General features: G+C 44.5%; 1 protein-coding gene across 2 annotated transcripts in view; it reads left to right on the top strand.

Moving 5' to 3' along the window:
* The window catches only part of EYA3 (EYA transcriptional coactivator and phosphatase 3), a 35,046-nt gene extending 14,387 nt beyond the window's left edge, over positions 1-20,659 (top strand). Inside the window, exons 6-17 of one of the 2 annotated variants that reach the window (XM_010296219.1) lie at positions 2,897-3,034; positions 7,648-7,730; positions 9,167-9,353; positions 10,790-10,929; positions 12,710-12,793; positions 13,386-13,475; positions 15,247-15,305; positions 16,184-16,344; positions 17,937-18,051; positions 18,752-18,873; positions 19,154-19,254; positions 20,100-20,659. In XM_010296219.1, coding sequence (XP_010294521.1) covers positions 2,897-3,034; positions 7,648-7,730; positions 9,167-9,353; positions 10,790-10,929; positions 12,710-12,793; positions 13,386-13,475; positions 15,247-15,305; positions 16,184-16,344; positions 17,937-18,051; positions 18,752-18,873; positions 19,154-19,254; positions 20,100-20,180 — 1,361 coding nt within the window. In that variant the 3' untranslated portion in view covers positions 20,181-20,659. The remainder of the gene's footprint in view (positions 1-2,896; positions 3,035-7,647; positions 7,731-9,166; positions 9,354-10,789; positions 10,930-12,709; positions 12,794-13,385; positions 13,476-15,246; positions 15,306-16,183; positions 16,345-17,936; positions 18,052-18,751; positions 18,874-19,153; positions 19,255-20,099) is intronic. The other variant, XM_010296227.1, reaches the window with a different exon arrangement.
* Positions 20,660-25,429: the final 4,770 nt, after the last annotated feature.

Raw genomic sequence — 25,429 nt, forward strand, 5'->3', positions numbered from 1 at the left:
TTTTGTTGGTGATAATGGTGGTGGCTGTATTTGAGAGGGCTGTGTTTGTGGTTTTTTGTTTTTTTTTTTTTAATCAAAAGGCTCTGGAATTTGGGGGTACTTAGTTGCTTCAGTGTTGTACTATGAATGTAATAGTGGAAATTCTTCTGAAGGCCTAGGCAAGAGATCAGCATTTTCTGTTGACTTCATGGGAACTTTTGTCTGTTAAAGATCTTATGAAATGTGATCAGTTACTGCCTTGTCTTGGTATGGATTTTGAGTTCTATTATTAAATACCTGAATTTTTAGTCTGAATTTAAGTGTTAGTAAGATGTTAAAAGTTGTATTTCCAGTAATGGGAATCACAGTGCAGCGGCACCTGATCGATCATACTGACTTTGCATGGTGTGATGGACAGGTGGAGGGTAGAGGACTGAACATGCACAGTGCAGAGGAAATACTACAAATTGTTTCTGCTCACAAAATCTCCATTGAGCCAGTGAGGACTTGACCAGCTTGCTCAGATGTTTTACTGGCATCAAAGGGCCTGTTCCAGAGGTTTGCATGGCTTTCTGCCATGTATTTGTTGCTACGCCAAAAAGAAAGCGTCAGGGATTATCTAACTGGAACAAAGTAGGCATATTTTAGGTATGAAATTCAAGCAAGCTGACAAACACAAGCACAGTCTTCAGATCACTCAGGTCAGGATGTTGCTTTCAGAGAAAAGATGACCTGTGCTCTTGCCAGTTTGTCACCTTTCCTTGTGCTGTAATACTTTTTTGGTGGTGTTTAGTGCATTGTTCTACTTGTAATCTGTAGTTCTTTTATTAAAGAAGCATTAAAATAAGAGTAGTTACATACAGCTGCATATGTGTGGCTGTAAGTTGGTGTTAGAAACACTGTGGATGCGATGGTTTACATTAACTCAAGAAAAACGTACAAGTGGTGGACTATCCTGTGTGGGATCTTTCTACATATGTGCACGTGTCCTGTGACATTCTTCTGCCCCAGCTGTAGTGCTGCTGTTGGATGTGGAGAGGTCTTTGTTCCCCATCGCCTGGCTTCCTCTCTGTCATCCTCAAGGCTGTGCTAGCTTATAAATGCTGTCTTGCAGAACGAGAGGGAAGGACATCTGCCACCAGGCCAAGAGTGTGCCTTGCTTTATGGAAACTAGAACATGTCTATACTGGGAGATAACAAAGAGAGAGACAGTCATGGAAAGCAGGGGCTGAAAGATGCCTTAACACATGACCTGAATCAGCTCTTGCACTCGCATCCAGCCAGCCCTGTGAAGACCTCTGATGTGTGTGTCTGACCTGGTGTTACACTCTTCATGTGATAATTGTCATACAGCATTCACAGTTGGTTTGTGTTTTGTTGTCACAGTTACTAGACACTTCGGTGTGTCCTGTGACCATCTCATTATGTTGCTGTCTGCTCCTTGTCCATCTATCTTGCACTGTAAGGAACTGTTGGTTACTGTCTCCTCTAAAAACTACTTACCTATTTGAAGATTGTGGCACTCCCTTTCCAGACTAAACAAATACAGCTACTCCCATTCTCCTTAGAGGATCTGCTTCCCATATGTTTTATTCTGGAGTTTCTGCAATATATCTACAATCTTTCTTAAATCAGTCTTTCCCTTTTGTTTGCTAATTATCATGGTTCTCAAGGTTTGAAACAGTAATGAAGATGCAACTTGAGAGTCGAAGAATCAAAACCCTGGTGTGGCTGTACAGATAGGTGAATGACTTAATTTGACTTATAGGTGACAGTTTGAGATCAGGTATGTAAATAAATCAAAGAGCTGTTGCAGAATTTAATTCTGAAAAAGCTGCGGCATGGAGTGAGCTCTTGGAATTGCTGCTCTTGTCCAGCTCTATAGGGTGTCCCTTGTCTTCTGGGTAAGAGACTGGAGCTCACAGCCCGTGGCTTGTCCTGCTAGAGTGGGTGAAAGGCTGGGGGGTGGCTTTTGCAGCCTTGGTACTGTTTTTGGGGGCTTTAAGAAGGAATGCGGTCTTTCTGCTGGCCCTGAATTTTGTGTCTAGCTCCAAATGTCCTTTGTCCCTCTGCTTCGCACACCCCTGCTTGTTTTTAAGTACATCCGCTCAACCAATTCCTGCTTTCTAACAGGGCCAGGGAGAAATGCCTTTGCCTTTGGCTGTAGGTCTGGAAACACTTAAAAGCCCGAAGAGCCTTGAAGAATCAGGCCTGAGCTGAGCTACTTCAGTCGGATGCTGTTTTCATCACTGTTAGTGCAGTAGACTAGACCTTACACAGCACCAGAGCTAAAACCACACTGCTTGTATGTGCCCTGTATGGATGAATTACAGTCACTTTGCTGCCTCTGTGCTTTGCCTAGTGTTGTTAGAAATGCTTTCCAGAATGGCAGGAAATCTAGAAGAAACATTTGGATTTTTTTCCCTTTTTTTTGAGCTGTATATTTGCTGTTGTCAGCCTATGAAAAAGACTGCTTTGTGGCTTGTTTTAAAATATTCAACCCAAAGCCCAGTGAAGTAGTAGAAGCCTTGACTTTAATGGATACCAACTTCAGCCTCACTATGTAATAGCTGAGGTCATTTGCAGTGCTGTGCAACTCAGCCCAAACATCAGAGGGATTAGCAGTTCCTTTATACCAACGTGGCAGTGAACTTTACTGTGACACTAACGGATTTTTAGCTGAAAGTTTTGGGAATTGGTCTTGTTGGTGCTCCTAATTTTCTCTTTTTCAGCCATTTTTTTCAGCAGCTCTAATCCATGCACAGCCTGACAGCACTTACTGTTGCAGAAATCAAATATTTTCCATGTGTGATTTGTTACTTGCTTTTGTGACAAGCAAAAATCTTAATCTGAGGTAGCAGCATGCTGTTTGGTCCCAGCATATTTGTTTGTAACTGGTCCAATTTATCTGATTCAGGTGCACTGTGGCCAGGTATGAAACCTGAAAGTGGTTTAATTCAGACTCCATCTACAAGTCAGCACAGTATTCTTACCTGCACTACAGGGTTAACCACAAGCCAGCCCAGCCCAGCACATTATTCTTATTCCATTGAAGGTAACTTGGCATGGTTTTTATCTGCATCTCTCTCCACCTAATTGAGTCCAGATACCACAAGTAGAGAGGCTTGCACGTTTGTTCTGGGTTTGTGCATGCTTCTTTATGCTTTGTCTCTTTTCTCTTTGTGCGTGTGTATGTGTTTGCTTTTGTATTTGCTACATACCTCTGTATGCACCAGGCTGGCTTTTTGGTGCCATGCTGATGGACTTAACAGGGTGAAGAGCAAATGGGAAGGGGAGAGGAGACTAAATGTTGTGTTCCTGCATGCCTTTACTGGGAATCCTCTTGCAGCTCAAGCTCTTTGTTGGTGGTCTTTAGCTTGATGTCAGGAAATACACTGACTGATGTTGGATTTTTTTTCTTTTTTACTTTTTTTTTTAATTACTTCTGGAGATAGATGGCTCATATATTGCACACACACATATAGTCATACCCCCTCCAGCTTGGTAGATCTGCTAGAAGGTTGATTTCTCTGTATGGAACTAGCCTGTTCCAACTGCAGGAAGTGCCACATCCAAGAAGCCAGGTGCTGAATTTCACCAGCTTCCAAAGCAATTTTTAGGAGTAAATGTGCCGGTTAGCTGAATAATGGAATATTGTTGCTTATGGCAAATACTTGTAAATTGATACTTTTTTTTAGTCAGGATTTTTGCCATTTATGTTTGGGTGATGAATTGTCAAAATTTGTCTCTTTCTCTGTAGTTTTTAAAAAGCATTTCAGGAATTCTTACTCTATTTCTTGTGTGATATTTTCATAGAGTAATTCAGGGACTTCAGGAGATCTTTAGTTCAGCTTCCTGCTCAAAGAAGAGTTGACACTGAATTCAGAACTAGGTTGCTGAGGGCTTTATCTGGCTGGGTCTCAAAAACCTCTGAGGATGGAGATTTCCCCAATTCCAGTGCCTGACTCATCATGGTGAAACTTTTTTCTTTTGTCAGCTCGGAGCATCCCCTTTTTCCCATTGTGACTGTTTCTCTCCTGCTGCCGAGCACCTGCAAAAAGAGCCTGTCGTCTTGATAACCTCTGTGCAGGTACCAGCAAGCTGCTGTCAGGTCCTCCAAAGCCACCTCTTCTCCAGGCTGGATGCTCCTGCAGCTGCCCCTTGCAGGGCACGTGCTGCAGCTCCCTGTTTTGGTGGCTCTTTCAGTGCAAGAACCGCTGAATTTTATCAACGTGTTTCTTGTGCTTGACGCCCCAGACTGAATGCCGTATCCAGATGTGGTCTAATGAGTGCCAAGTAAAGGGGCAGTAACTCTTAAAATTAGCAATCGGTGGGTTTTAGCATCTCTTTCACTGATAGGTAGGGCTGTGCAGTATGTCATGGTACCTGCTCAGCTTGCATCATTGTAACCGTAAATGGCCCAGCGTAATGTTTATCCTTAATTTACTTTTCACGCTCATAACATGAGCAATGCAACACTGGAAATACTACCTTCCTTCAAACATAAGTCTCCTACAGGTACTCCCACAGGCAGAATGAATGATAAAATTTTATTGCACCAGCTTTAATTGCCTGGAGTCAGAAACGGTTCTGTATAGCATGACCCCTGGCAGGTTTGCCAGCGGTGTGCCACGGTGAGCACGCGAATCCCTGGGGGCTGGTGAGGTGACGGAGCTGCCATTGGGCCTCGCTCCGCAGAAGGACTTTGAAACATTTGATCCGCACTGCTGTGAGAATGTGTGATTTGAGGAGAGTTTCCCTTCAGGCTGCTCTTTGAAAGTTTGAAAAAGTCACCTGAATTGTGTAAATGCTATCACTTTTCTGAAAAACTTTTTGCAAACTGGCAGGAAACTCTACCTATTTTGGATTTGCTATGTTTCCTTTTCGTCAAATTAGCAAGCAGCCACTGAGTGGTCAGCTCAGTACTTGGGCTGGTGTAAGGGAGGTGGTGGAGCAGGACCTAGAAGGGTGGACAAAGTTGCTTTGATAGTAACCTCTTGAAAATCTTTTCTCTCCGATCAAAATAGTAGCATGATACACAGTTGTACAACGCTACTGTCCCACCAGAGGTGTATTTCAGTGCATGGGTATGGTTTAGTCTGCAAATGCTGGACTGAATTAATGTGATATTTGAACCCTGGTAAATGGTGAGATGTACTTAGTGACTGAAGATTTTACTTTTTGTACTCACCTGAGCTGTGTCCATGGTGGTACGTCGCAGAGGCGCTTGGAAGTGCTGGGAGCAATGTGGGAGGAATGGCTGCTTCTTGCCTTGCCTCTTCCTTCCCTGTGAGAGCAGAGCAGCCAAATGAAACATAAAATGCATTAATTGCAATTTCCCTTCCCAGCACATGAAGCAGGTTGCAACAACTTTGAAAACAACTGAAGCAAAACTGAGTGGGCTGAATAAGGCAGAGGGAGGCAGGGATATAAGGTCTGAGGATGAGCTCTGGAAATGGAGAAGAGGAAAGAGCCACAGCAACTTCAAACTTGTGTTTGCTGGTCTGTTAAACCTGAGACCATGAAGCAGTCCTTTTTGGTACATCCATGCCAAACATTTTTGCATGTTTTTGGCCCATTCACAGGTAAAAGGAACTGAGGCACAGTGCAGAAAGAGTTGGTTAATCTGTCCAGTGGGAGCTGTTTGTAAAGATCTGATGTGTAACACTGCATAGATAAAAGGTAATAAAATAAAAAAAAATGTTGGAAGGAAACCAGAGTTAAGGTAAACAATAAAGTTCATATGAGGTAATCTGTTTTTTTACCAGAACCCCGGCAGCTGGAATCTTTTTTTCTGTAATTTCTTAACTCTGTTATCTATCTCAGTGGAGAAGCAGCCTCTTCAGAGTACTACAGATGAGAATCGCTTTCTGTTTCCTCTCTGTGATAATCTTAGAGAGATGTTAGAATAATCTGTCTTCTAGATGGTTCATCTCCTCCAGCTTCACAGCAGATTTGTTCTGCATTAGTGAGGGTCTTTTCTGGAGAGCTGCAATTCACAGTGACCTAGGAAGTAATATTTTCTTAAGGTAATAACAGCCTTGATTGTTTCCATAACATGTATAGTTGGAAGGAGTTGTATTTGGAAACTAACCCCTGTTCACTAGCAGTTGCTTATGCGTAGTATCTGTAATGGGCACCTTACTCTCACAGCTGTGTTTCTAGTAGCTGTATAGCTACTGTAGGTACTTGAGTATCTTTATTACCATTATTGCTGTTTAGTGCAGCCTTTTCTCCTTTTTCTAAATGTTCTCCCCCCCAGAATTCTCTCCCATCTGTTTTTGAACACTACTATCTATGAGGGGATTCCCAGGGGCTAATTATTTACCTTGCTTTTTGCTTCTGCAGAGATGCCACTCTTCACCTTTCTCACCTCTTGTAAATACTGTGTATTTCTGCGCTTAAGATACTTTTTTTTTGTTGTTTTTCATCTTTTTTGAGGCATATTTCAGATGCATTCCTCTTTTGAGGAGCCATTCACCAGGTAGAATCTGTGCTTGCCATAACACAACATACGTTGATTAAGAGTTCATGGTGGGGTCTCTTTCCAAAAAAAAACTTTCCCTGGGGTAGAAAGACTGAAGCCTTCAGAAGCTTGAGTTCTTCAGTCTTGGGGTGAATTCCACATGGGTGTTATTTGCAGAAAGTGAGGGCTTTTCTTGGAGGGAGGGTAAAGTAGGTGATACTCTGGATTTCTGCAAGCCTTTTCATAAGCATCTAAAAGTGATTTTTGGTTTTATTTATGTGCAGAGAAAGAAGGTTTAGCAAAAGAAAATATTTCTTGGTGGCACCTGGTTTAGTACATCCTGATTTTGTTCATGCTGATTTCATTATTTGTTTTCACTAATCCTTGAGGGTCCTGAAACCCCATGTGGAGTAATGGTTAATGGAGTGGCCCTGTGGCTGTAAAATCACAAAATCTGCTAAATGACTGGTGTTCCAAGAAGAGGCTCTAGCAGTCTTTTCTGTGTTTTGGAAGAAGTGAATGCAGGGACATGAACGCTATTAAACATCTTAAAATTAATCTGAACAACTACATGTTTCTAATAATTTGTCCTACAAGCTGTTGACAAATTATTTTAGAAAGTCTCATCCAAAAACCAATTGTAGTATCACAGGGATATAGGGAGATATGTTCACTTTCTCCAGTAGGAAGTGCCCTTTTTATACTATTTGAAATATTTTCACTATTTCCTTAAATTTTTGTATATAATTAGTCTAAATATGCTCAGTCCAATGCAGAGAGAATACTTTTAATCAGAACTAATTTAAACACATTCATATCCATTTTACTGTTTTCTTCTTACTCATTTTCAACTGCTAATGATTGAACATCAGAATGTGATTGTGGTTTTCTCAAAACTTCTAGGAACAATGTGAAACTACAAACTTTACTCCAATTGCTTAGCAGGTGTGGAGGGAAAAAGTTTTTCAACCATTTGAAAGTACTGTTTTTGAAGACATGCTAGCTCTCCGTCCCTGTAAGCTCAGTTGCAATGTAACTGGTTTCAAAATATAGCCCAACTCTTTTTTGGCTGTTACAAGCAGAGTGCTGCTGGAAGCACAAATGCTTGCACATAAGCCTAGTAAGTACTTATCCAGCTTGGATTGGTCTTGTCTCTTGTGCTTTTCTGGAAGCATTTAATGCAGTAATTCTTAATTTTACAGCATCAACTACCAATGCCAGTCCAGTCTCCACATCCTCAACTGTTGTCAATATTTCCACATCAGCAGTAGCCAGCATCTCACAGGTAAAACTACTTCCTTGTTATATTTATGGGCAGCATCTACTTCATCTTCGTTTAACACATTACTCAAAACTAACAAAGGAAGGCCAAATATTTGCATCACTTCAAATGGAGCACAACGGGTGCTAGAGTTATAGGGCTCAGTATGTAACTCTTGCTGTCTCTTTGACCACGGTGCTTTTCCCTTCGGCCTTCGCAGCAAACTCACTTCATCTGTTCAAAGCTGTTTCCTTGTCTGCAGACTGTGTACTGAATCTTAAACAGGGTACTGAGATCTCTGCAAGAGAGACGGTGGAGAAGAAACAATAGAGCTATTTTGAGAACCAAACCTACAGGGAGGATTATAGGTGGATGTTTTTTGAATGCCTTTGTTCTCCCTCAGCAAGAAAAGGAAAATAGGTTGTACACAAACAAAACAAACAAAAAAACCCCCCAGTAGGGTAGGAGATGCATTCTGATGGTGCTAGACTAAAACAAAGTAAAAAAAAGCCCTGCAGCCAGCACAGAGCCCTTCCCCTTGACTGTTGACCTGCTGTGGGTAATACACAGCACTGTCAGTCGTTAACTGCCATTCTGAATATTTAGCTATACAAAGGAACCCTTCAGTGTCACAACTTTTGCAGAAAGAGAATATAGGAAGTGTGGAAAATGCAATGGATGCACAAAAATCCTTGTATGCTCATGCTGTTGCTTTTTAAGGTACTTTCATTAACGTAAACTTGCTTGGAGCTGTAAGGGGAGAAATTTTCCTTCAGTAGTGCAGACCAAGGTACCTGGTTCACAAATCCAGGTTACTCTTTGAGGGAATTGGGAGTGCACTGTGTGACATGACATTTGGGGTGGCTGCTTTCTTTACTATCAGTAAAAGAAATTAAAATCCTCAAGAACAGCTTCAGGTGCTTGGTGATCTCCTAAAGGAGTAAATAGTCTTCATACATGGATATCTTTCATCACAGCATGCAAAATAACTGGTTGCTGAAGTCAGGACATGAGTAAATGCGGTTTATCCTGGAGCTCTTGTGGCCAGGATTGCACGGTCAGCCAGTGCCAAGACCACTTTCTGTTGCTATCAGTACATCTGGTATCAGGAAGTAAAATACAAGACAAAACCACAAATTCCAGAACACAGTGTGGATGATGCCATGGCATCCACTTGATACTCCCCTGTTCCTGTCACATCATTTTTGAAGAAACTGGAGGCAGAGGAGTGGCCTTGTGATTGCTGGCCTCCTGTCTGCAGAACCTGCCTGTCCGATTGGGAAGTTGGATCTCTCGACCTTTTTTTGGGATGTCTTATGTAAGCAGAAAGAAATGGCATAAAGTCAGACTGTGGTCTTGCTGGGATTTGTCTTTGAGAGACATATTCTAGCATAAAAGTCATCTTTCAGAAAACTTTCTATATTAAGAAGTGTCCTATCATAACCGATGCTTTCCTCTAGCAGGAATATCCTACGTACACGATCCTCGGCCAAAGTCAGTACCAGACATGTTACCCAAGTTCTGGCTTTGGAGTTGTAACACCAGCAGACAGCAACACGGAGAGTACTGCATTAGCAACAGCTACGTATCCAACCGAAAAAACAAACGCCATGGTGCCTACGCGGACAGTGCAAAGACATTCCTCTGGTAATGCTTGGCTCTTGAAACCTGAAAGCAAGGATGGGTGGCTGCCAGTGAGCAAAGCACCCAAATCGACAATTTTGAACTCAGTGAAGTTCCAGACCTCTCATCTTTACCTTATGGGATGCTACAGACAGGGCATGACAAACACCACACTGTGATGTTGTAAATCAAAAAGCATGGTGCTTCAAGCACTTTCCCTCTTTCAGGAAACAGGTGCCCTCTAGTTGGGGTGAGAAGCAGCAGATTTACCCATGAGAATGTGTTCTTATTTGATGTTGAAAACCTAAGGAATTGACCTGTTATTTCAAGGCACTGACCAGGGAATGGCCCAGTTGTTAATGTTTTCAGTGCCGTTTTCTTAGCTCAGGAATACACCAAGTTCACCATTTTGCATGAATTTTCATAGGATTTGCAATGTCTCTTCTTCAAGACCCAGACTGAATTGAAGCTCTTTCAAGTCCCCTGTGCCCTCTGCCTTACCACTGCAGTTCTGGTCCGATTTCTGAACTAGTTAGGCAGATATCTGGGATGTTAACTCTTCTGCCTGAACTGTTAATAAAGGATTTAGAGAGTATCTCCCATCATGATTGTAATATTCTTCACATCAAAACATTGATTTTTTTTTTTTTTTTTTTTTTTAATAGTGTTGCTTTACTCTTTTCCTGGGAAAGGTGTTCTTACCAGTAGCAGAGTGGCTCCATAATGTATCCCCATCAGTCATGGCCATGGTGCTTGGCCAAGTCTGTGTCTCCAGGGCTGAGATCATCTCTGTTATTCTTTACTGATTCTTGGCTAGGCCAGTGGAGCTGTAGTCTATGTCTGTTTCACAGTTAGCACACTGTGGATTGGTGTGTGATTAACACACTCCAGATAACTCTGTGCACTGACTGTTGTTTAACTGTTAGTCAAAAGCTTACAGTGGCATAGGAGTGAGTAGTGTGTTTGGAGGTGGAAACAGCATATTTTGTATAGTGTCGCTTGACACAAAAGGCATTTGACTACTCCGGGAAACGTGGGACAGAGGAGCATTGTTAAATACTTTCCTTTGTACACTCATCGCAAACCAAGGGTTTCTGGTGCTCTCTCAAGAAGTATTAAAAGAAACAATTGAGAAATAAAGTAGTTCCAGGGTCGTGAGACATCTGAGGGGTTACACGCCTTAGGAGGGAGGGTGCTCTGTCTTTGGCTTTCTACTGCAGGCAGAATGCAGTAAGTAGCTCGGTCCTGGTAGACTGAATTGAGAAGACAGAGCTGTTTTGAAATGATGGGACAAAGAAATCATGTTTTATGTTCTAATAAGGGTTCAACTGCTGCATCGTTAAAGCAAGATACCATCTTGCCTTTTGCAAAGGAGGTCTGTGGCCAAATGCTCTAAGTTTTATGTTGGTATTTGTTTTGAAACATGAGGTGATGAGACCTGTGTGATTTCTTTTTTCTAGGAGATGCATCCACAAGTCCTTCATTATCAAGAGCAACAGCAAGTAAAGAGTTAGATGAGCAGGCAAGAAAAAACATCCCCGGGAAGAACAGGGGGAAAAGGAAAGCAGATACCTCCTCCTCACAGGACAGTGAACTGGAGGTAAGTAGTAATCTTGTTTTCTACAGGTAGCATTGCATAGAATAGAATCATAGAATCTTTGGGTTGGAAGGGACCTTAAAAGGTCATCTAGTCCAACACCCCTGCAATGAGCAGGGACATCTTCAACTAGAGCAGGGTGCTCAGAGCCTCGTCCAACCTGACTTGGAATGTTTACAGGGATGGGGCATCTACCACCTCTCTGGGCAACCTGGGCCAGGGTTTCACCACCCTCATTGTGAAACATTTCTTCCTTAGATCTAGTCTAAATCTGCCCTCTTTTGGTTTAAAACTGTTACCCCTTGTTCTGTTGCTACAGGCCCTGCTAAAAAGTCTGTCCCCATCTTTCTTCTAAGCCCCCTTTAAGGACTGCAATAAGATCTCCCCGGAGCCTTCTCTTCTCCAGGCTGAACAACTCCAACTCTCTCAGCCTGTCCTCATAGGACAGGTGTTCCATCCCTTTCATCATTTTTGTGGCCTCCTCTGGCCCGCCTCCAACAGATCCATGTCTTTCCTGTAGTGAGAGAGAATTTGGGAAATGCCCATGACTAATGTTATCTGAGAACTGGCCCAAATGAGTTCTTCAGTGGTCCTTGACAAGCATCACTTAAATGTGTCTTGGAATCATAGTGGCATCAATGGAGGAGACATCTGGGTGTCTCTAGTACAGCCTTCTGCTCAGAGCAGGGCTGTCCCCAGCACTAAAACCATGGCTTTGTCTAGCTGAATCTTGAGAATTTCCAGGGTTGGAGATCCTTTACTGTCTAGTGATGGGCCCCAGGAGTACCACATCCACCCGGGGAAGGAGGTTTTCTATCTCCAACTGGAATCTCCCAAGCTGCAAATTTCCCCTTCTTATTCCATGGCAATTTTCCACCTGTCACTACTGAGAAGAATTTGTCTTCATCATTTTTGCTGTTCCTCTTCAATTAGTCGTGGTCTGCTACTAGATCACCCTAAGTCTCCTCTTTGCTGAGGTAAACAGTCACAGCTCCCTCAGCCTCTCCTCTAGGCTGCTGGCCGTCTCGACAGCCTTTTGCTGGCCGCTCTCTACTTTCCTCACACACCTCTGGAACTGGGGGTGCAATCTGGGGTGACATCCCCAGTGCCAAGTACAATGAGACAGCACCTTCCTTCTGTCAACTAGGCACACTTTGTATTCTCCAGCATGCCGTTTGTCTTATCCACAGGGAGAGTGCGCTGCTGGCTCATACTGCACCTGATGTCTGCTGTACCCATCAGCTCCTTCCAGCCTGGACCAATATGAGGGGTTATTCTACCCCACATGCAGAATCTGCAGTTACTGAACAACTGCAGGGGTTGGTTGGCCCCATTCTCAAGTTTATCAAAGTCCTTCTGTACTGAAACTCTGCTATTCCTCATGGCAGCCAATCCCCCTTATTTATCATAACAAAGGGGTCTCTGATAAACACCAAGGTCATTTACCTGGTGCTCTCCAGATCACAGACAGTAAACGTCTACCCTAGCAAGGCTCTAAAGTTCATTAGCGCTCTTAACTATAAAAGCAAGAGAAGCTTTTGAAATAGTTTGACGAAGAGAGCCTTATTCTGACTGCGTAGCTGCATTGTAGCAGTATACAAATTCCACTGCGATAAACTGAAAGAGTTTAATAATGTGTTCAGCCTGTAAGATGAATACTGTTGTTCATACCTGTTAAAAGCATACTGCAACTAACCACAAAAAAAACCCTAAAACTTGCTCCTTTATTGTAGCTCAGTGCTTGGAATATCTCAACTCTAACCTGCTTTTATTCTTTATGCAGCGAGTGTTTCTCTGGGACCTGGATGAAACTATCATAATCTTCCATTCACTTCTTACAGGGTCTTACGCTCAAAAATATGGCAAGGTAATATTGTCTTTTCTGTGGAAGAAAAACCATATCTGTCATGCAGAATTAAATGTTAATATTTGGAAAAGGAATAGAAAATTATATTTTGTTTTAAATGCATAAGGTGGTACTTCTAACTCGTTGGCAGTCTGGGGCAGGGAAAGAACACTACACTTGGCTTTATACAGAGCTAAGGATATGGACCTCACAAACACTTCCCTTCTAACAATCAAGTCTTAAAATGTATCATCATTGGGAATTATTGAGGTCATAGCACATAGTTAAAGGCAGTATTTTTTCTCCTTCAAAATACTTCAAAATATGTTGAAGATTTTTTGAATGTTTTGTTCGTATTGCCTCTGAAAATGCATCAGTTCCTGCTATGCAGTACTGAAGTGTTTTGTTACATTTTGTGTCAATGTATTACCAGAATGTGGATTTTTGTTTTAATCAAGTTTTTTAAAATACTATGGAAATTGTAGTTCACACCACTGAATGCAGATGCAATTACATCAGGCTTGATATACAGTGGAAACTGCAATGTAACTGATGAAAAATTTATGTGCCTGTAACCACAATGAATTTACATTTTCTCTTTTTGTTTTGCCAGGATCCAACTCTAGTGATTGGCTCAGGTCTGTCAATGGAGGAGATGATCTTTGAAGTAGCTGATACTCACTTGTTTTTCAATGACTTGGAGGTACATGGCAAATGCTTTTGAAAGGCAAAACTCCACATTACTTTGTTAGAATTACACTCCACCATTTGTGAGGGCCATTGTGCTTCAGAGCCACTTAATACTGAAACATAACAGTCTGACAAAACTGAAGTGGTTCTAAGCACAATCAAATCAAAGAGGTGTACTCTTTTATCTGAGGCAGATGTTCTGCAGACTTCTAGTGTCATGAGCTCTCTTAGCTCTCTTACGGGTTTCTACTTGAACCTGTATAATTAAGAGTGATGTCTGCTTTATCTTGTATTTTCCTTCTGGACTGGTAAGCACTTTTCTTTCTCCTGTTTTGAAATGGAGACCAAAGGTGTGGGGAAACAGGTGACCCTGAAAATGTCAGTTCTCAGGGGCTTTGACTAAGCCAAGGGCAGGATACAACTTGTGCGTCTCAGCCGGTGTCTCAGTAGGTTACATTGGCTGTGTAACAACTGTGAAGGACACGCTTCCACAGGCAAGCAGGCTGTACACATGGAGGTCCCACAGCACCCTCCATTTTCCTTTCCTGCAGGCGCTCTCTGCTGCTCTCCCATTCCCATCCGAGCTCCCATCCTCTTTCATGCACAGTATTCTTTGCCAAATTAAATACATCTCACTGTTTGCCTCCACAGAAGTTGAATATAAATCTTTGCTTTACAATCATGGCAATACTGTATGCTGTGCTATGCTGTATTATCAGACAGTAATGGACACAGTAATGTCATCTATACAGGAAGGTGTGAATTTATGCCAGAATGTGGAATTAAATGGTTAGAAATAGCAAATTTCCTGACTCATGTCACCTTTGATATGGGTCTACAAATATAGACTCATGGACCTAGTTTGCAGAATTTACAGGACTAGTTTAAAGCTTAGGAAGGCTGAATATGAACAGTGAACAATTAATTGTAGGGACATCACTGATGTACATCGTGGGAAAACAAGATGTTTTTGTTGATGCAAATAGAAACTTAAATGAAGCTTCCATTTGTGGCTGTGACTGCTTGCAGCTGTGAACTTTTCAAAGGTGATAAGGGCAGTTACCTCCCTGCCCCAGAAAAAAAAACAAACAAACCACCAAGTACAGTCTTTTGTGCTGGAAAGGTAGTCATTGATATGTTAACTGTGTGATCCACAACAAAACTTATTGCTGTAGATGTTGGTTAGTAGCAGCAGTGGGAAATTCTTGAAATGGGGAAAATTCACGTCTTGTCCTCATGTGTTTGCAGTTTATCTCTGGGTTAAATCAGCTGTGCTAAGCACCAGCCCCGGCAGTTTCACTCCAGGGTTTGTGCTGTGGTTCTCCAGTAATGGAGTTGACAGATGTGTTGATGAAGTGCAGTATCAATACTTGACCAGATAATGTGGGTTTGGGGTATTTGTTTTTTTGTTTGGTTTGTTTTTGTGAAATGGCAAAAGGATTTCAAATGACAAGTGAGCTTTGAGTCCAACCTATTCAGTGAGTGTCAAAATTCCTTTTTTACATACAACTTGAAATGTCATAGAAACATGCTTTGTTGAGACTTTTCTGCTACGTCAAATCTCAGTCTTGGCAAGGACCTGTAGGTGCTGTAGAGTAAAACCTAGTACTGGAAGACAAAGCTAATGAAAGCTATGTGTAGGTTTCTGGAGGCAGCAACAGTAGCCTGTTGCTATTGGGAAATGTGAGGGGATTGCTTTATATCACACTTTCTTTAATCTGCAAATTTCAGTATGTTTCTGGATTACAACAGTGTGACTTTATTTTTATTTTTTTCTTAAACAGGAGTGTGACCAGGTACACATAGAAGATGTGGCTTCTGATGACAATGGCCAAGATTTAAGGTGGTGTACTGATGAATGCATGAAATCTATAGCTGATGTAGTTTTTTGTGGGGACTGCAAAACCAAATGCCCGCAAGGAATGGAGGTCAGCAATATGCAGGGGATGAAATTTGGCAAACGGTGTTTGTTTGCTGCGTGGTATTTCTTTGTAGACTTACAAAACATTAAGACTTTTGGAATTACAATGTGAATTACATTGTCCACTGTTGAATGTTGCCTATGTGCTCAATGACGTCATGAATGGAGGACCAACACTCCAAACTTCATGATCTCAACCTTCAGTCTCCCTGTGGTTTGCATCCCTCTGAGATGATTGTGTACACTATCATGTGGGTTGAGAGTAAATTTTCTGCTGCATTAATGAGCTGAACTGGCTCATGGGAAGGTCTGAGAAGTCCCTGTCTGTCTGGGAGAAAGGAATATGGGGAAAGTGGTGAAGCAGGACCTGGTAAAGCAGCTCATCTGCTTGTGGAGCTGCAGCTGTGATGTAAAGATATAGATGTTATGTTTGAAAAATACTATGCTGGGATTTATCACTGCAGGATGAGAAGGGGGTTAGTGGGAAGGATGCTCTGTATTGCAGAGGAATGAGCCATCAAAGAGCAAAGGAAGGTTTTGTAGCGAAGGGTGTGAAAGAAGAATTGAATCAGTACATTTCAGTACAGCAGTTCAGAACTGGCAGCAAATGTATTTGGATATCAGAGTACATTGCCTGTAGAAGTTGTTCTCTGCTGTTGGAGTGCAGTGGTGGCTGTGCAGAGTTCCTCTCCAAAGTGCCTTCCTAGCTGCTGTCAGAGCTGAAGTCTGCAATCCCTCCAGAAAAGCTGCAGTGATTCTGCTAATGTGGCACATGTAACAGATCTGCTTCTCTGAAATAGCAACTACAATTTCTCCACGGATGGCTTCAGTGGCTCAGGAAGTAACACAAATCACAGCTCATCAGTTGGTGTCCAGGGTGGAGTAGACTGGATGAGGAAACTGGCCTTCCGCTACCGCAGGGTACGAGAGATCTACGACAAATACAAAACTAACGTTGGAGGTGAGTGTTCACCTGCACCAGTATCTGAGCACTACACAGGGTTTGTGGTGCCAGACTCCATCCTTCCTGAGAGCTTTTGCTTTCCTGAGTGTTTGGACATGAAAAGTAACATTCTCCTAGTGCTAAATGGGATGAAATCTCCATGGAATCTAAGAGGGTGCATCTTCCAAAACTGGACGGTGTGCCCAGTGGAGTCTGTGAGTTATCATGTAGATTGGGGTGGTCAGTCAATCATGTACATAAGAGAAAATTTTGGTGCAAACGGCATCCCTTTGCTAATTTTGTATGAAAGGCTGCCTGTCACTCTGCTTAGAATGGGTCTGAATTACTTGCATGTCATGCTGCTTAGGAGGTCTTTTCACTTGTGTCTGCACAAAATCGGTCTTTTATCATGCCATTGTCAAGAAATACAGTGTTCACCCTTTTGGCTGTTGGGCTTATAGTCTGACATGACATCTCTACCATCTGTTCACAAAGTCACTTAAAATCTTCTAGTTTTGCTTGCCTTCCAATGCGAAAGTAGTAATAATGATGCAAACCGCAGATATCAAACGTAGATCAATTTTCTGTTTAGTCTGAATCTTGGCATTGACATCCCTGGGAAAGAGGTGCTGCTGGAGCAGCTCACCTGGCAGGGTGACTCGGACTGTGGTGGGTTGTGGGGTTGGGTACCCTTTGCCTAAGCAAAAAAACAACTTGATAGAACGTTTTCTTGGACATATTTTCTAAAACCCAGGTGTTCAAAACTATAACTTTCATCCTTAAAAATATATCAGTGTGAGTCTGCATTTCAGTATGCTGCAATTACCTTGTTTCTGGTAGGGGTCAGACCATTATTCCGTATTTTGCACGTGAGAAACCTGGATGCAGAGCTTTTCAGGACCTGTCAAAATCCACATGGTAAAGCAGTTGTCAGTGCAGCCCTCAATGGGTCCCTCCGTGGCCTCATTGTCAGAGGACTAGTGTACTTCAGGGCTGGAGTGAAGTGGGGGTTTCATACGTCAGGGCTGGAAATTGCGTGGAGAAAGGTTCAGACTCAAGGTGCTCCTTCCTTGTATTTACTGACGGGAGCAGGTTTGAGTCTATGGGCTCCATTTCTGGCTGCTTTTAATTCAAACCCAGATGCTTTGAGAAAATTTTATCTAAAAGGGATAAAAAATATGGGGATAAAAAAGGAGATTCAAAAAGTTATCTAAAAGGGATCAAAGTGGAAAGGGTCCTTGGGAAATAGGAAGTCGGAGAGGGTGACTGCAGGAGTTCCTTCCCCTGCTGTCTGCAGCCTTGGACAACACCTACTGCTGTAGTGTACAAGAGAAATGCATTTTGTTGCACATATCCTCAGAAATGGTTTGAAATTATTAGAGAAAAGTATCTACCCATTTCCCCACAGTCAGAGTCACAGATGGGTGTCTGGGATCACCTGTGTCACTGGAAGCTGGTTTCTCCCTTTGCCTTGAGACTGTCTCAGCTTTCAGATGTCTTCAGTACCGTGTTATTTATTGCAGAACAGGCAGCTGTTAAATTGAGTGATGGCTCTCGCTTTGTTAGACTTGCCAACTCAGCTGGGAAAACTTGTGTTACTTGCCTTCCAGGCCTTCTTAGCCCACAGAAGAGGGAAGCCCTGCAACGACTAAGGACCGATATAGAAGTGCTAACGGATTCCTGGCTGGAAACTGCATTGAAGTCCCTGCTACTCATACAGTCCAGGTATGGAAACTGGAAGTGTGTATATGGCTTTCTCAGACCTTTCTCTCGCTTAGATTTGCATGCAATACTGTGTTGCAAGTGTCCATAGAAATGAATCGTAGAATCATAAAGGTTGGAAAGGACCTCTAAGATCACCAAGTCCAGCTGTCAACCCAACACCACCATGGCCACTAAACCATGTGGAACTCCACTCTTGAGCACCCTTTGGGATTTTTCTGATGCAGTATCTGTTGTTAGGAAGGTCCCCGTAACAGGATTGTGCTTGCAAAATTGCATTACTGCAGCAGAATTTATGTTTCAAACAAAAAGCAAACAAACCAAAACCACAAATCAAATTCTTGGCCTAAAAAGCCTCCTGAAAGCAGGACAGCAAAGCATATGGCACATTGGAAAGCTGAGCAAGCTGCCCAGAGTAGCCCTTGGCACCACTGGCTGTAGATGTGCTTTTCATGGAGTCATAGAATCTTTGGGTTGGAAGGGACCTTTTAAGGACATTTTCAACTAGATCAGGTTGCTCAGAGCCCCGTCCAACCTGACCTGGAATGTTTCCAGGGATGGGGCCTCTACCACCTCTCTGGGCAACCTGGGCCAGGGTTTCACCACCCTCATTGTGAAAAAATTCTTCCTTAGATCTAGTCTAAGTCTGCACTCATTTAGTTTAAAACCATTACCCCTTTTACAAGTGTTTTTCTTCTTTTAGAAAAAACTGTGTGAACATCCTGATCACTACCACCCAACTGGTGCCAGCTCTTGCCAAAGTTCTCCTGTATGGATTGGGCGAGGTGTTTCCCATCGAAAATATTTATAGTGCTACAAAAATAGGTAAGGGGTTGTGCTGAGTACCTGGCACTGAGACATCTGCTGTGGATTAGCCGGGATTTTTACACAGGAAATACAATTTCTGCAGCTGAGCAGTGCCGGTGGCTGCTGTGGTCCAAGCTGGTCATGTAATAGTGGTGGCTTCTGGCCCCATGACCTGAACTGGGTGTTAACCCCTTCCCAGTAAGACAATAATGTGTTTCTATACTGGGAAGAAGGGACCAGTTCATGCTTCTGTTACTTTCTGTCTAAGACTCATTATCATGGGATTGTCTTTTGGCAGGTAAAGAGAGCTGTTTTGAGAGGATCGTGTCACGATTTGGAAAGAAAGTCACCTATGTGGTAATTGGAGATGGGCGTGATGAAGAGGTTGCAGCTAAGCAGGTGGGTTTCTGACTCTGCAAAGGTGGAATGTGGGTTGATGCAAAGGGAAGTTACTGCAGCAGTCTTTTTCTGCAGGGACTTTTTCCAGGGCTGAACTCTTCAGTCTGGGGCAGCCAGGGGGAAGCTTTGCCTTTGATGCAAGAGATCTTTCATTATGTTAAGATGGGGAGTTTTCTGTCTCTTGGGGGTTTAAAGTTTCTGTTTTACTGTGATTTAGGATTGCGTAGAACATTGTCCCTGCAAAACATTATCTTGATATAGCATGTCTTGATCATAGCATGCAGCTATCAGTTAGGATAATGCAATTTCTCAGAAGCACAGAGGGAGTCAGGACTTGGTTGCCAGCAGTCAGATCAATACACAGCATCTACCATTAGTCTGAATCACAAACAAGGAGCAAACAGTTGGATTGATTTGGACAAGCCTGAATAGGTTGTTCAGTCATGCTAACTAAAGGCAATGAAGTGCACAGATTACTGTCAGGACATGTCTGCAGGCTTCACGCTGTCTGCCACATGCCAGAGTTGTCATCTACTCAGGTTCCCTGGGAGCCCTGGAAAGGCTTTCTTGGGTGAAGCAGCAGCTCACAGCTGAGTGCTGAGGTTTCTATCATGAGCATGCAAAAGCAGCTGATAGTCAGTGCTGGTGCCCGTCATAAACAGATGTGCAGATAAGATAGGCTTCAGATACCAATGTGCGTATGGTTGAGGTCCTTCCTGAACACGGTATGCTGAGATAGTGCTGTCAGAAACACTGTATTGCACAGCCCTACAGCTGTACCTGGGCTGCTTGCACCTAGCTGTGAAATCACTTTGATAAACCTGACTTTGTCATCTCTGTTACAGCACAACATGCCTTTCTGGAGGATCACAAACCATGCAGACCTCGTGTCCCTTCACCAAGCCCTCGAGTTAGACTTCCTGTAAGAAGTTGGAGCAAAGGCATGGCTGCAGCTCCTGCAAGACCTCTCCAGCACTGGGAGGCATTTGGGGACTCACTTTTCAGCTTGATGAAGAAAACATACCTAATGCGAACTGTACAGTAGAACGTGACACCAGGTCATTTCCTCAGGAGCACAAGCCCTGCCAAGACAAAGGTGTCCTATAAAGAAGCACTAGGCTCAGCAGATCTAGAGCTTGTCTGAAGAAGAGATTTACAGAAGCCAGCTGAATTCCTCTAGCAGGTAGTCTCCAGAGGGAGGGGGTGATACAACAGCAGAAGTGTTTGTAAGAGCCTTCTCCTTTCTATTCAGCTTAGTTGTAGAAACCAAGTAAACACAAAACCTTATTTTTATAGAAAAATACTGATGGCAGAGCTGAACCTCCCTTGTTTCACAAGCCGAAAAGAGCTATGTTTTTTTTTTTCATAGGAAATATTAATGAAAATTTCAAAAATACCTCTATTGCTGTGAAATGTGTCCTCTCTCCTTCCCTGGGTGTTCAAAGCAGTTAATTTATTACAATGTCCTTATGTTATTTCCTCAACATGGGATTACTGGAAAATAGAAAGATAAGAGAACGTTTCTGAGATACACGGTTCCTTGCAGAGGAAAGCGTTGGTGTTCTGAGTTGATCCTGGTTGCTTCTAGTCAATGTGTGCACAAGCCCTGTTAACAAGCAGGAGATCACTGGATTCCAGCTATCCATGACCCAGACCATAGATCCCACAGATTTTCCCTGTAAAGGAAAACAAAACTGCCTATGAACATTAGCACAACACTATTGCAGACTGCTCAGATGTGAACAGTCCTCATCTGGACTAGGAATAATTTGAGAGAACTAAATCCTCATGAATGTTACAAAGCAGGGTATGGTTATTAACCTTCACCTCTAGTTATTAACCTTCACCTCTGCTTTCCTGACTTAATTTGTGAGAGTAAATTCCTTTTAGTAGAATCAGATTCAATTTTCTTGTATTATTCTTTGCATTAGCCTAACTACATAGTTAGAAACAAAACCCTTATTAAGAGTGACTTAATCTTCTAAAGCTGTGACTTGGCAGCCTGGAGCACGCTGGCTTTGGGAGTGATGGTTACGCTGATTTTTTTGCTACCATCTCAGGAAGAAAAACTGGAGTCAGTGACCTGCAGTACCACTAGCCAGAAATAGCCAGCTGGAGAGTGGGGGCTGGCACAGGGCGCTGGTTTTGTGCCAGGTCAGGCTGTCTTCGGTGGTGTCTGCCTCCTCCCTGTACGCCGACGGCACCAAATCAGCAGGTGCCTGGGGTTTCTGCACAGAGGACAGATGTCTGCTGTCTCCCACCACACACCTCTGCTGCGCTTGCTGAACCAAACACTGCAGCTGCACCCAAACCTCTCCAGATCTGTGGTCTCAGCCCAGCGTCACCTGCCTGGCACCCCACAGTAGACTGGTCTGAAAGCATGTCACTTCAGGGAGGATGCTGACCCACTCAGGCTGTGCCCACAGAAGCAGGTGATGTGTTTGCCTCGTTCCTTTCATGGCATTAATTACTGAGGAATAATTTCCATCTGTGCTGAAGGAGTTGCTGAGCCAGTGCAGCACATGCCCTGGGAGTGTCTGCTCCTGGGCCAGCACCAGTCACCATTGTGGAGAAGGTGCCTAGAGCAAGGGGTTTGGATCCCCAGAGCTAAGGGACTGGCCACACAGGTCTCTGTTTCACATGTTCCTAGCTCCAGTTTCACTTTTAAAAAAAAAAAAAAAAAAAAATTAGAGGAGATTTTCTTTCTTCAAGGTGGTCACAAGAGTTGGGAGTTGTCTGCTTTCCATACAGCTCCTTGCTAGGTGTTGGCCTTGTGCTCTGATCTCAGGCAGACGCTCTGGGTCTGCATATTTTCCCAGGAACTCTCTGCATCAAGAGCATGCCTCTGTGTAGAAGCTGCTGCCTGCGAGCAACATGACCTTTCGTCCCATTAGAAAAATCTGGGGAGTCAATAACTTCTGCTGCGGGTCATACTGAAGAGCTCAGTGGAGGGAATGTCTCTTGGCTGCACTGACAGCTACCGCTCTGCTTGCAGCTGCGGGCCCAGCAGAGCCCCTCGAGCAAGCTGGGGATGTGCTCGTGTAGTGCTCAGCAGCAGGGTTTGAAAAGAAGCAGGAGCCCGTGGGGGATGTTCTCTCATCTGCTGCATACACAAGGTGCAGAGCTCAGGAGTGTTACCGGGCGGTTCCCATGCAGCTGGGGCAGCCTGTGTAGGTGTGTGCTGGTGTTTCACAGCAGTGTGGGCCCCGTGCAGAGCAGGGAGAGATCTAGAGCACTACAGCTCCCTTACTGCTGAGTCCATAAAGAGTCCAGTTCATCTGGGGTCCCTGTGAAGTGGTGTTACTGCTACAGCTGGAGCCGATCTGGTAGGAAGTGAGCCATGCCAAGCAGCAGCCCCATTGCTTCCAGGGTCTGAAATGTTTCCAGCAGATCAGGACTTACTTGCAGTCACAGAAGAGTCTGTGCTGTATCCTGAACATCTCTCTGCTGGTCCACAGCCCCTCCAAAGGTCTCCTGTAAGCAGGCTTGGGAGGTGTCTGAGCCTGTGAAACAGCCTGTTCGGAGCACATCTCGTATTCCAGCTGGGTGAACTTTGGGATTAAAACCTGTGCCTTAACCTCCCACCATCTGGCATGGCTGAGTGGCCCCTTTGCTTCACTAATGTCCAAAGCAGCTTGCAGGAGAGCCATGCTGGCCCATGCTGGGAAGTGGGATGTGTTTTGCCCAGGCACTCACAGCGAGTGCTGGACCCAAGGTACCAAGCAGCCTGGCAGCTGGCTGGCTTTGCTTTGTGTTTGTTCACTTTAAAATCTTTTAAGGAAATTTTAAGATGTTGCGAAATTTTAGCTGAGTGTGGAACTCTTGCAGCCAGTGACATTTCATAGGGATATTTATACGATGTTTCCTTGAATGTATGTAAAGTACTTTTATAATAGGAGGTTGACGGTACATTTCTGTGTTTATGTTTAATAAAGGTTGACCTGGCTATTTTATTTTTTCCTCTGCTGGCTGAATTTAAGACTTTTCCTGTCTCTCATGTGGCAGGAACAGCTTCTCTATCCAAGCATTTTCTGTCTCCGTGCTCTCCATTACCCCTGACCTAGCTGTAGCTGAACTGATGACAAACCTGAATGACTGAATGACAGCCAGCCTGCTGGCCTGGGGGGTTGAGACCAACCCTGCCTGGGTGCTGCTGGCCTCCCATCCAGCTTCACCAGAGCTGTGGAAGCTTTAACACCTGAACCACTAATACCTGCTGCCTCCAAGAGCCCTGGGGGAGATGTCTGTGCTGGCAGTCACAGACAGCAGCAGGACGCTGGAGCTCACAGCAGCCTTTGCTGCGCCACTGACCCCTCGGCAGCGGGAGAGGGGTGAGCCTCAGGCACTGCTGGCTGTGGAGCCTTTGCCCATTTGTGGTCTGTGTAATGGGAACTGTCCTATGAACTGGAAAAAAAAAATAAAGTCTTTATTTTCTATAGTCACTGCTTCAGCCTGTTCTCTGACAGCCCTGCAGTCGGTGCCTGTCCCCTGTGATTGCCTGGGGGGGATCTCAGTGGCACTGGTGGCATTCAGGGTGATGGTGCCACAGGCCACTGGCAAAAGCAGCTGCTGGAGACCCCAATCCCCTGGAGTGTTCTGTGGGAGCCAGTGGTGGAGGTACTGGCTCCTTGTCTTTGCTGTGGTGCCCAGGAGAGGCACATGGCACTTGGATAGTCTGGCACAAACCTTCCCTTTTTCTTTTGCACAAAGCCAACAAACAACCCTCCTCCCAGCCTCTGCTGTGGTGCCACTGTCCTTGGCCATGGGCTTATCTTGTTATAGGAAGAGCTGCGAAATGAGCATTTCAACTACTCCAGCTCCATCCTGCTGCCTCCCCCTGCTCTGCCCTCCCTGGTACAGAGGGTTCCCCTCCTGGGACAGGGTCCTATGGGGAGGCTGGGTGATGGAGGCAAGGGGAAGGGGCTGAGGGCCAATGCTGTGGGCCACCAAGATGTGCTGGGGCTGCTGGCTGGACAACAGCAAAAAGAGCCAGTGGCTGTTTTGGGGCCTGCTTGGGTTTTGGCTCCAAGCTGGGGGCAGCCCCATCTGCGAAGCAGTGGGTGCCTGTGCCCAGGAGCTGGCGCAGCCCCACGCCAACCACATAAAAGGCCATCTACGGCTGAGAAACTGGTCATGCCGACTCCAGCCTGGTCATGGCTTCGAGAGCACCGCCCGGGGTGTGGTGGTGGAAATGCCAGCAAAAGCACCATGACGTGTCCATAATAAACCAGAAGCGCTGAGCTGTGCTGCAGCCATAGACCAGAACACAGCTGCTGTGCCGCCGGGGAGGATGGGGTCCCACGGCACTGCTGCACCCTGCCAGCCTCTACACCACAAACAGCATTTGCTGCTTGAAGGAGAAAAGCAACAGTCTGAGGCAGCAGCCCAGGCCCCAGAGAGCAGCTTCAAGCATGAAGCTTCAGCTCTGCTCCTCTCTCAGCCCATAGTGGAAAGGGGGAGGTCAAAAGGGACCCAGAAAATGTAGCAAAGGGCAGAACCAATGCTTCTGTCCATGGAGAATCCACACTGGAACATGCTTCCCTGTTCTGAAGGGGCAAAACACTGCCAGAAGGCAGGGACACAGGCCCCACGTGCCCTGATCCTGCACCATCCCCCAACACCCTCCCCACCACCCCTGCTGCCCCAGGGCAACTGCTCTCCCAGCACAGGGGAATCCCTGCCTCCTTTCCCATCCCTCCCTGAACGTGGTGATAACAGGCGATCTTTGACCTTAACAGCGAAACATATGAATGAGGAAGATCCTGGCTGGAAACAGGATCAGAATGCTGCTGCCAAGGAGGGAACAAGCTCTCCCCTACCAGCACCCACCTCCCCAAGCGGCAATGCCAGCAGCAGGCACAGGAGAGGCACAAACACAGAGAACAAAGAGTTGCTCTTTTTGTCTTTTTTTTTGAAAAAGCTAATAATAAATAAGAAAAGAAGTTGACACCACAGTGCACCCACATACTAGACCCACCACAAACACTGTGGCCCTCCCCAAGGGCACAGCCATGGGAGCCATGCGGTGTGCTGTGGGACTCGCCGGGTGCTTGCACCTCACCCCTGGTTTCTGCCAGGTCCCTTCAGCTGCCCAAAACAACAGCCTGGGAGTTAGAATCGGGAGCAGGACTAACAAATCTTATCTCCCCAGAAAGTCTGTTTGGAGGAGCTGGCC

The sequence above is a fragment of the Phaethon lepturus genome, unplaced genomic scaffold (assembly GCF_000687285.1).
Source record: "Phaethon lepturus isolate BGI_N335 unplaced genomic scaffold, ASM68728v1 scaffold25340, whole genome shotgun sequence".
Taxonomy (NCBI): Eukaryota; Metazoa; Chordata; class Aves; order Phaethontiformes; family Phaethontidae; genus Phaethon; species Phaethon lepturus.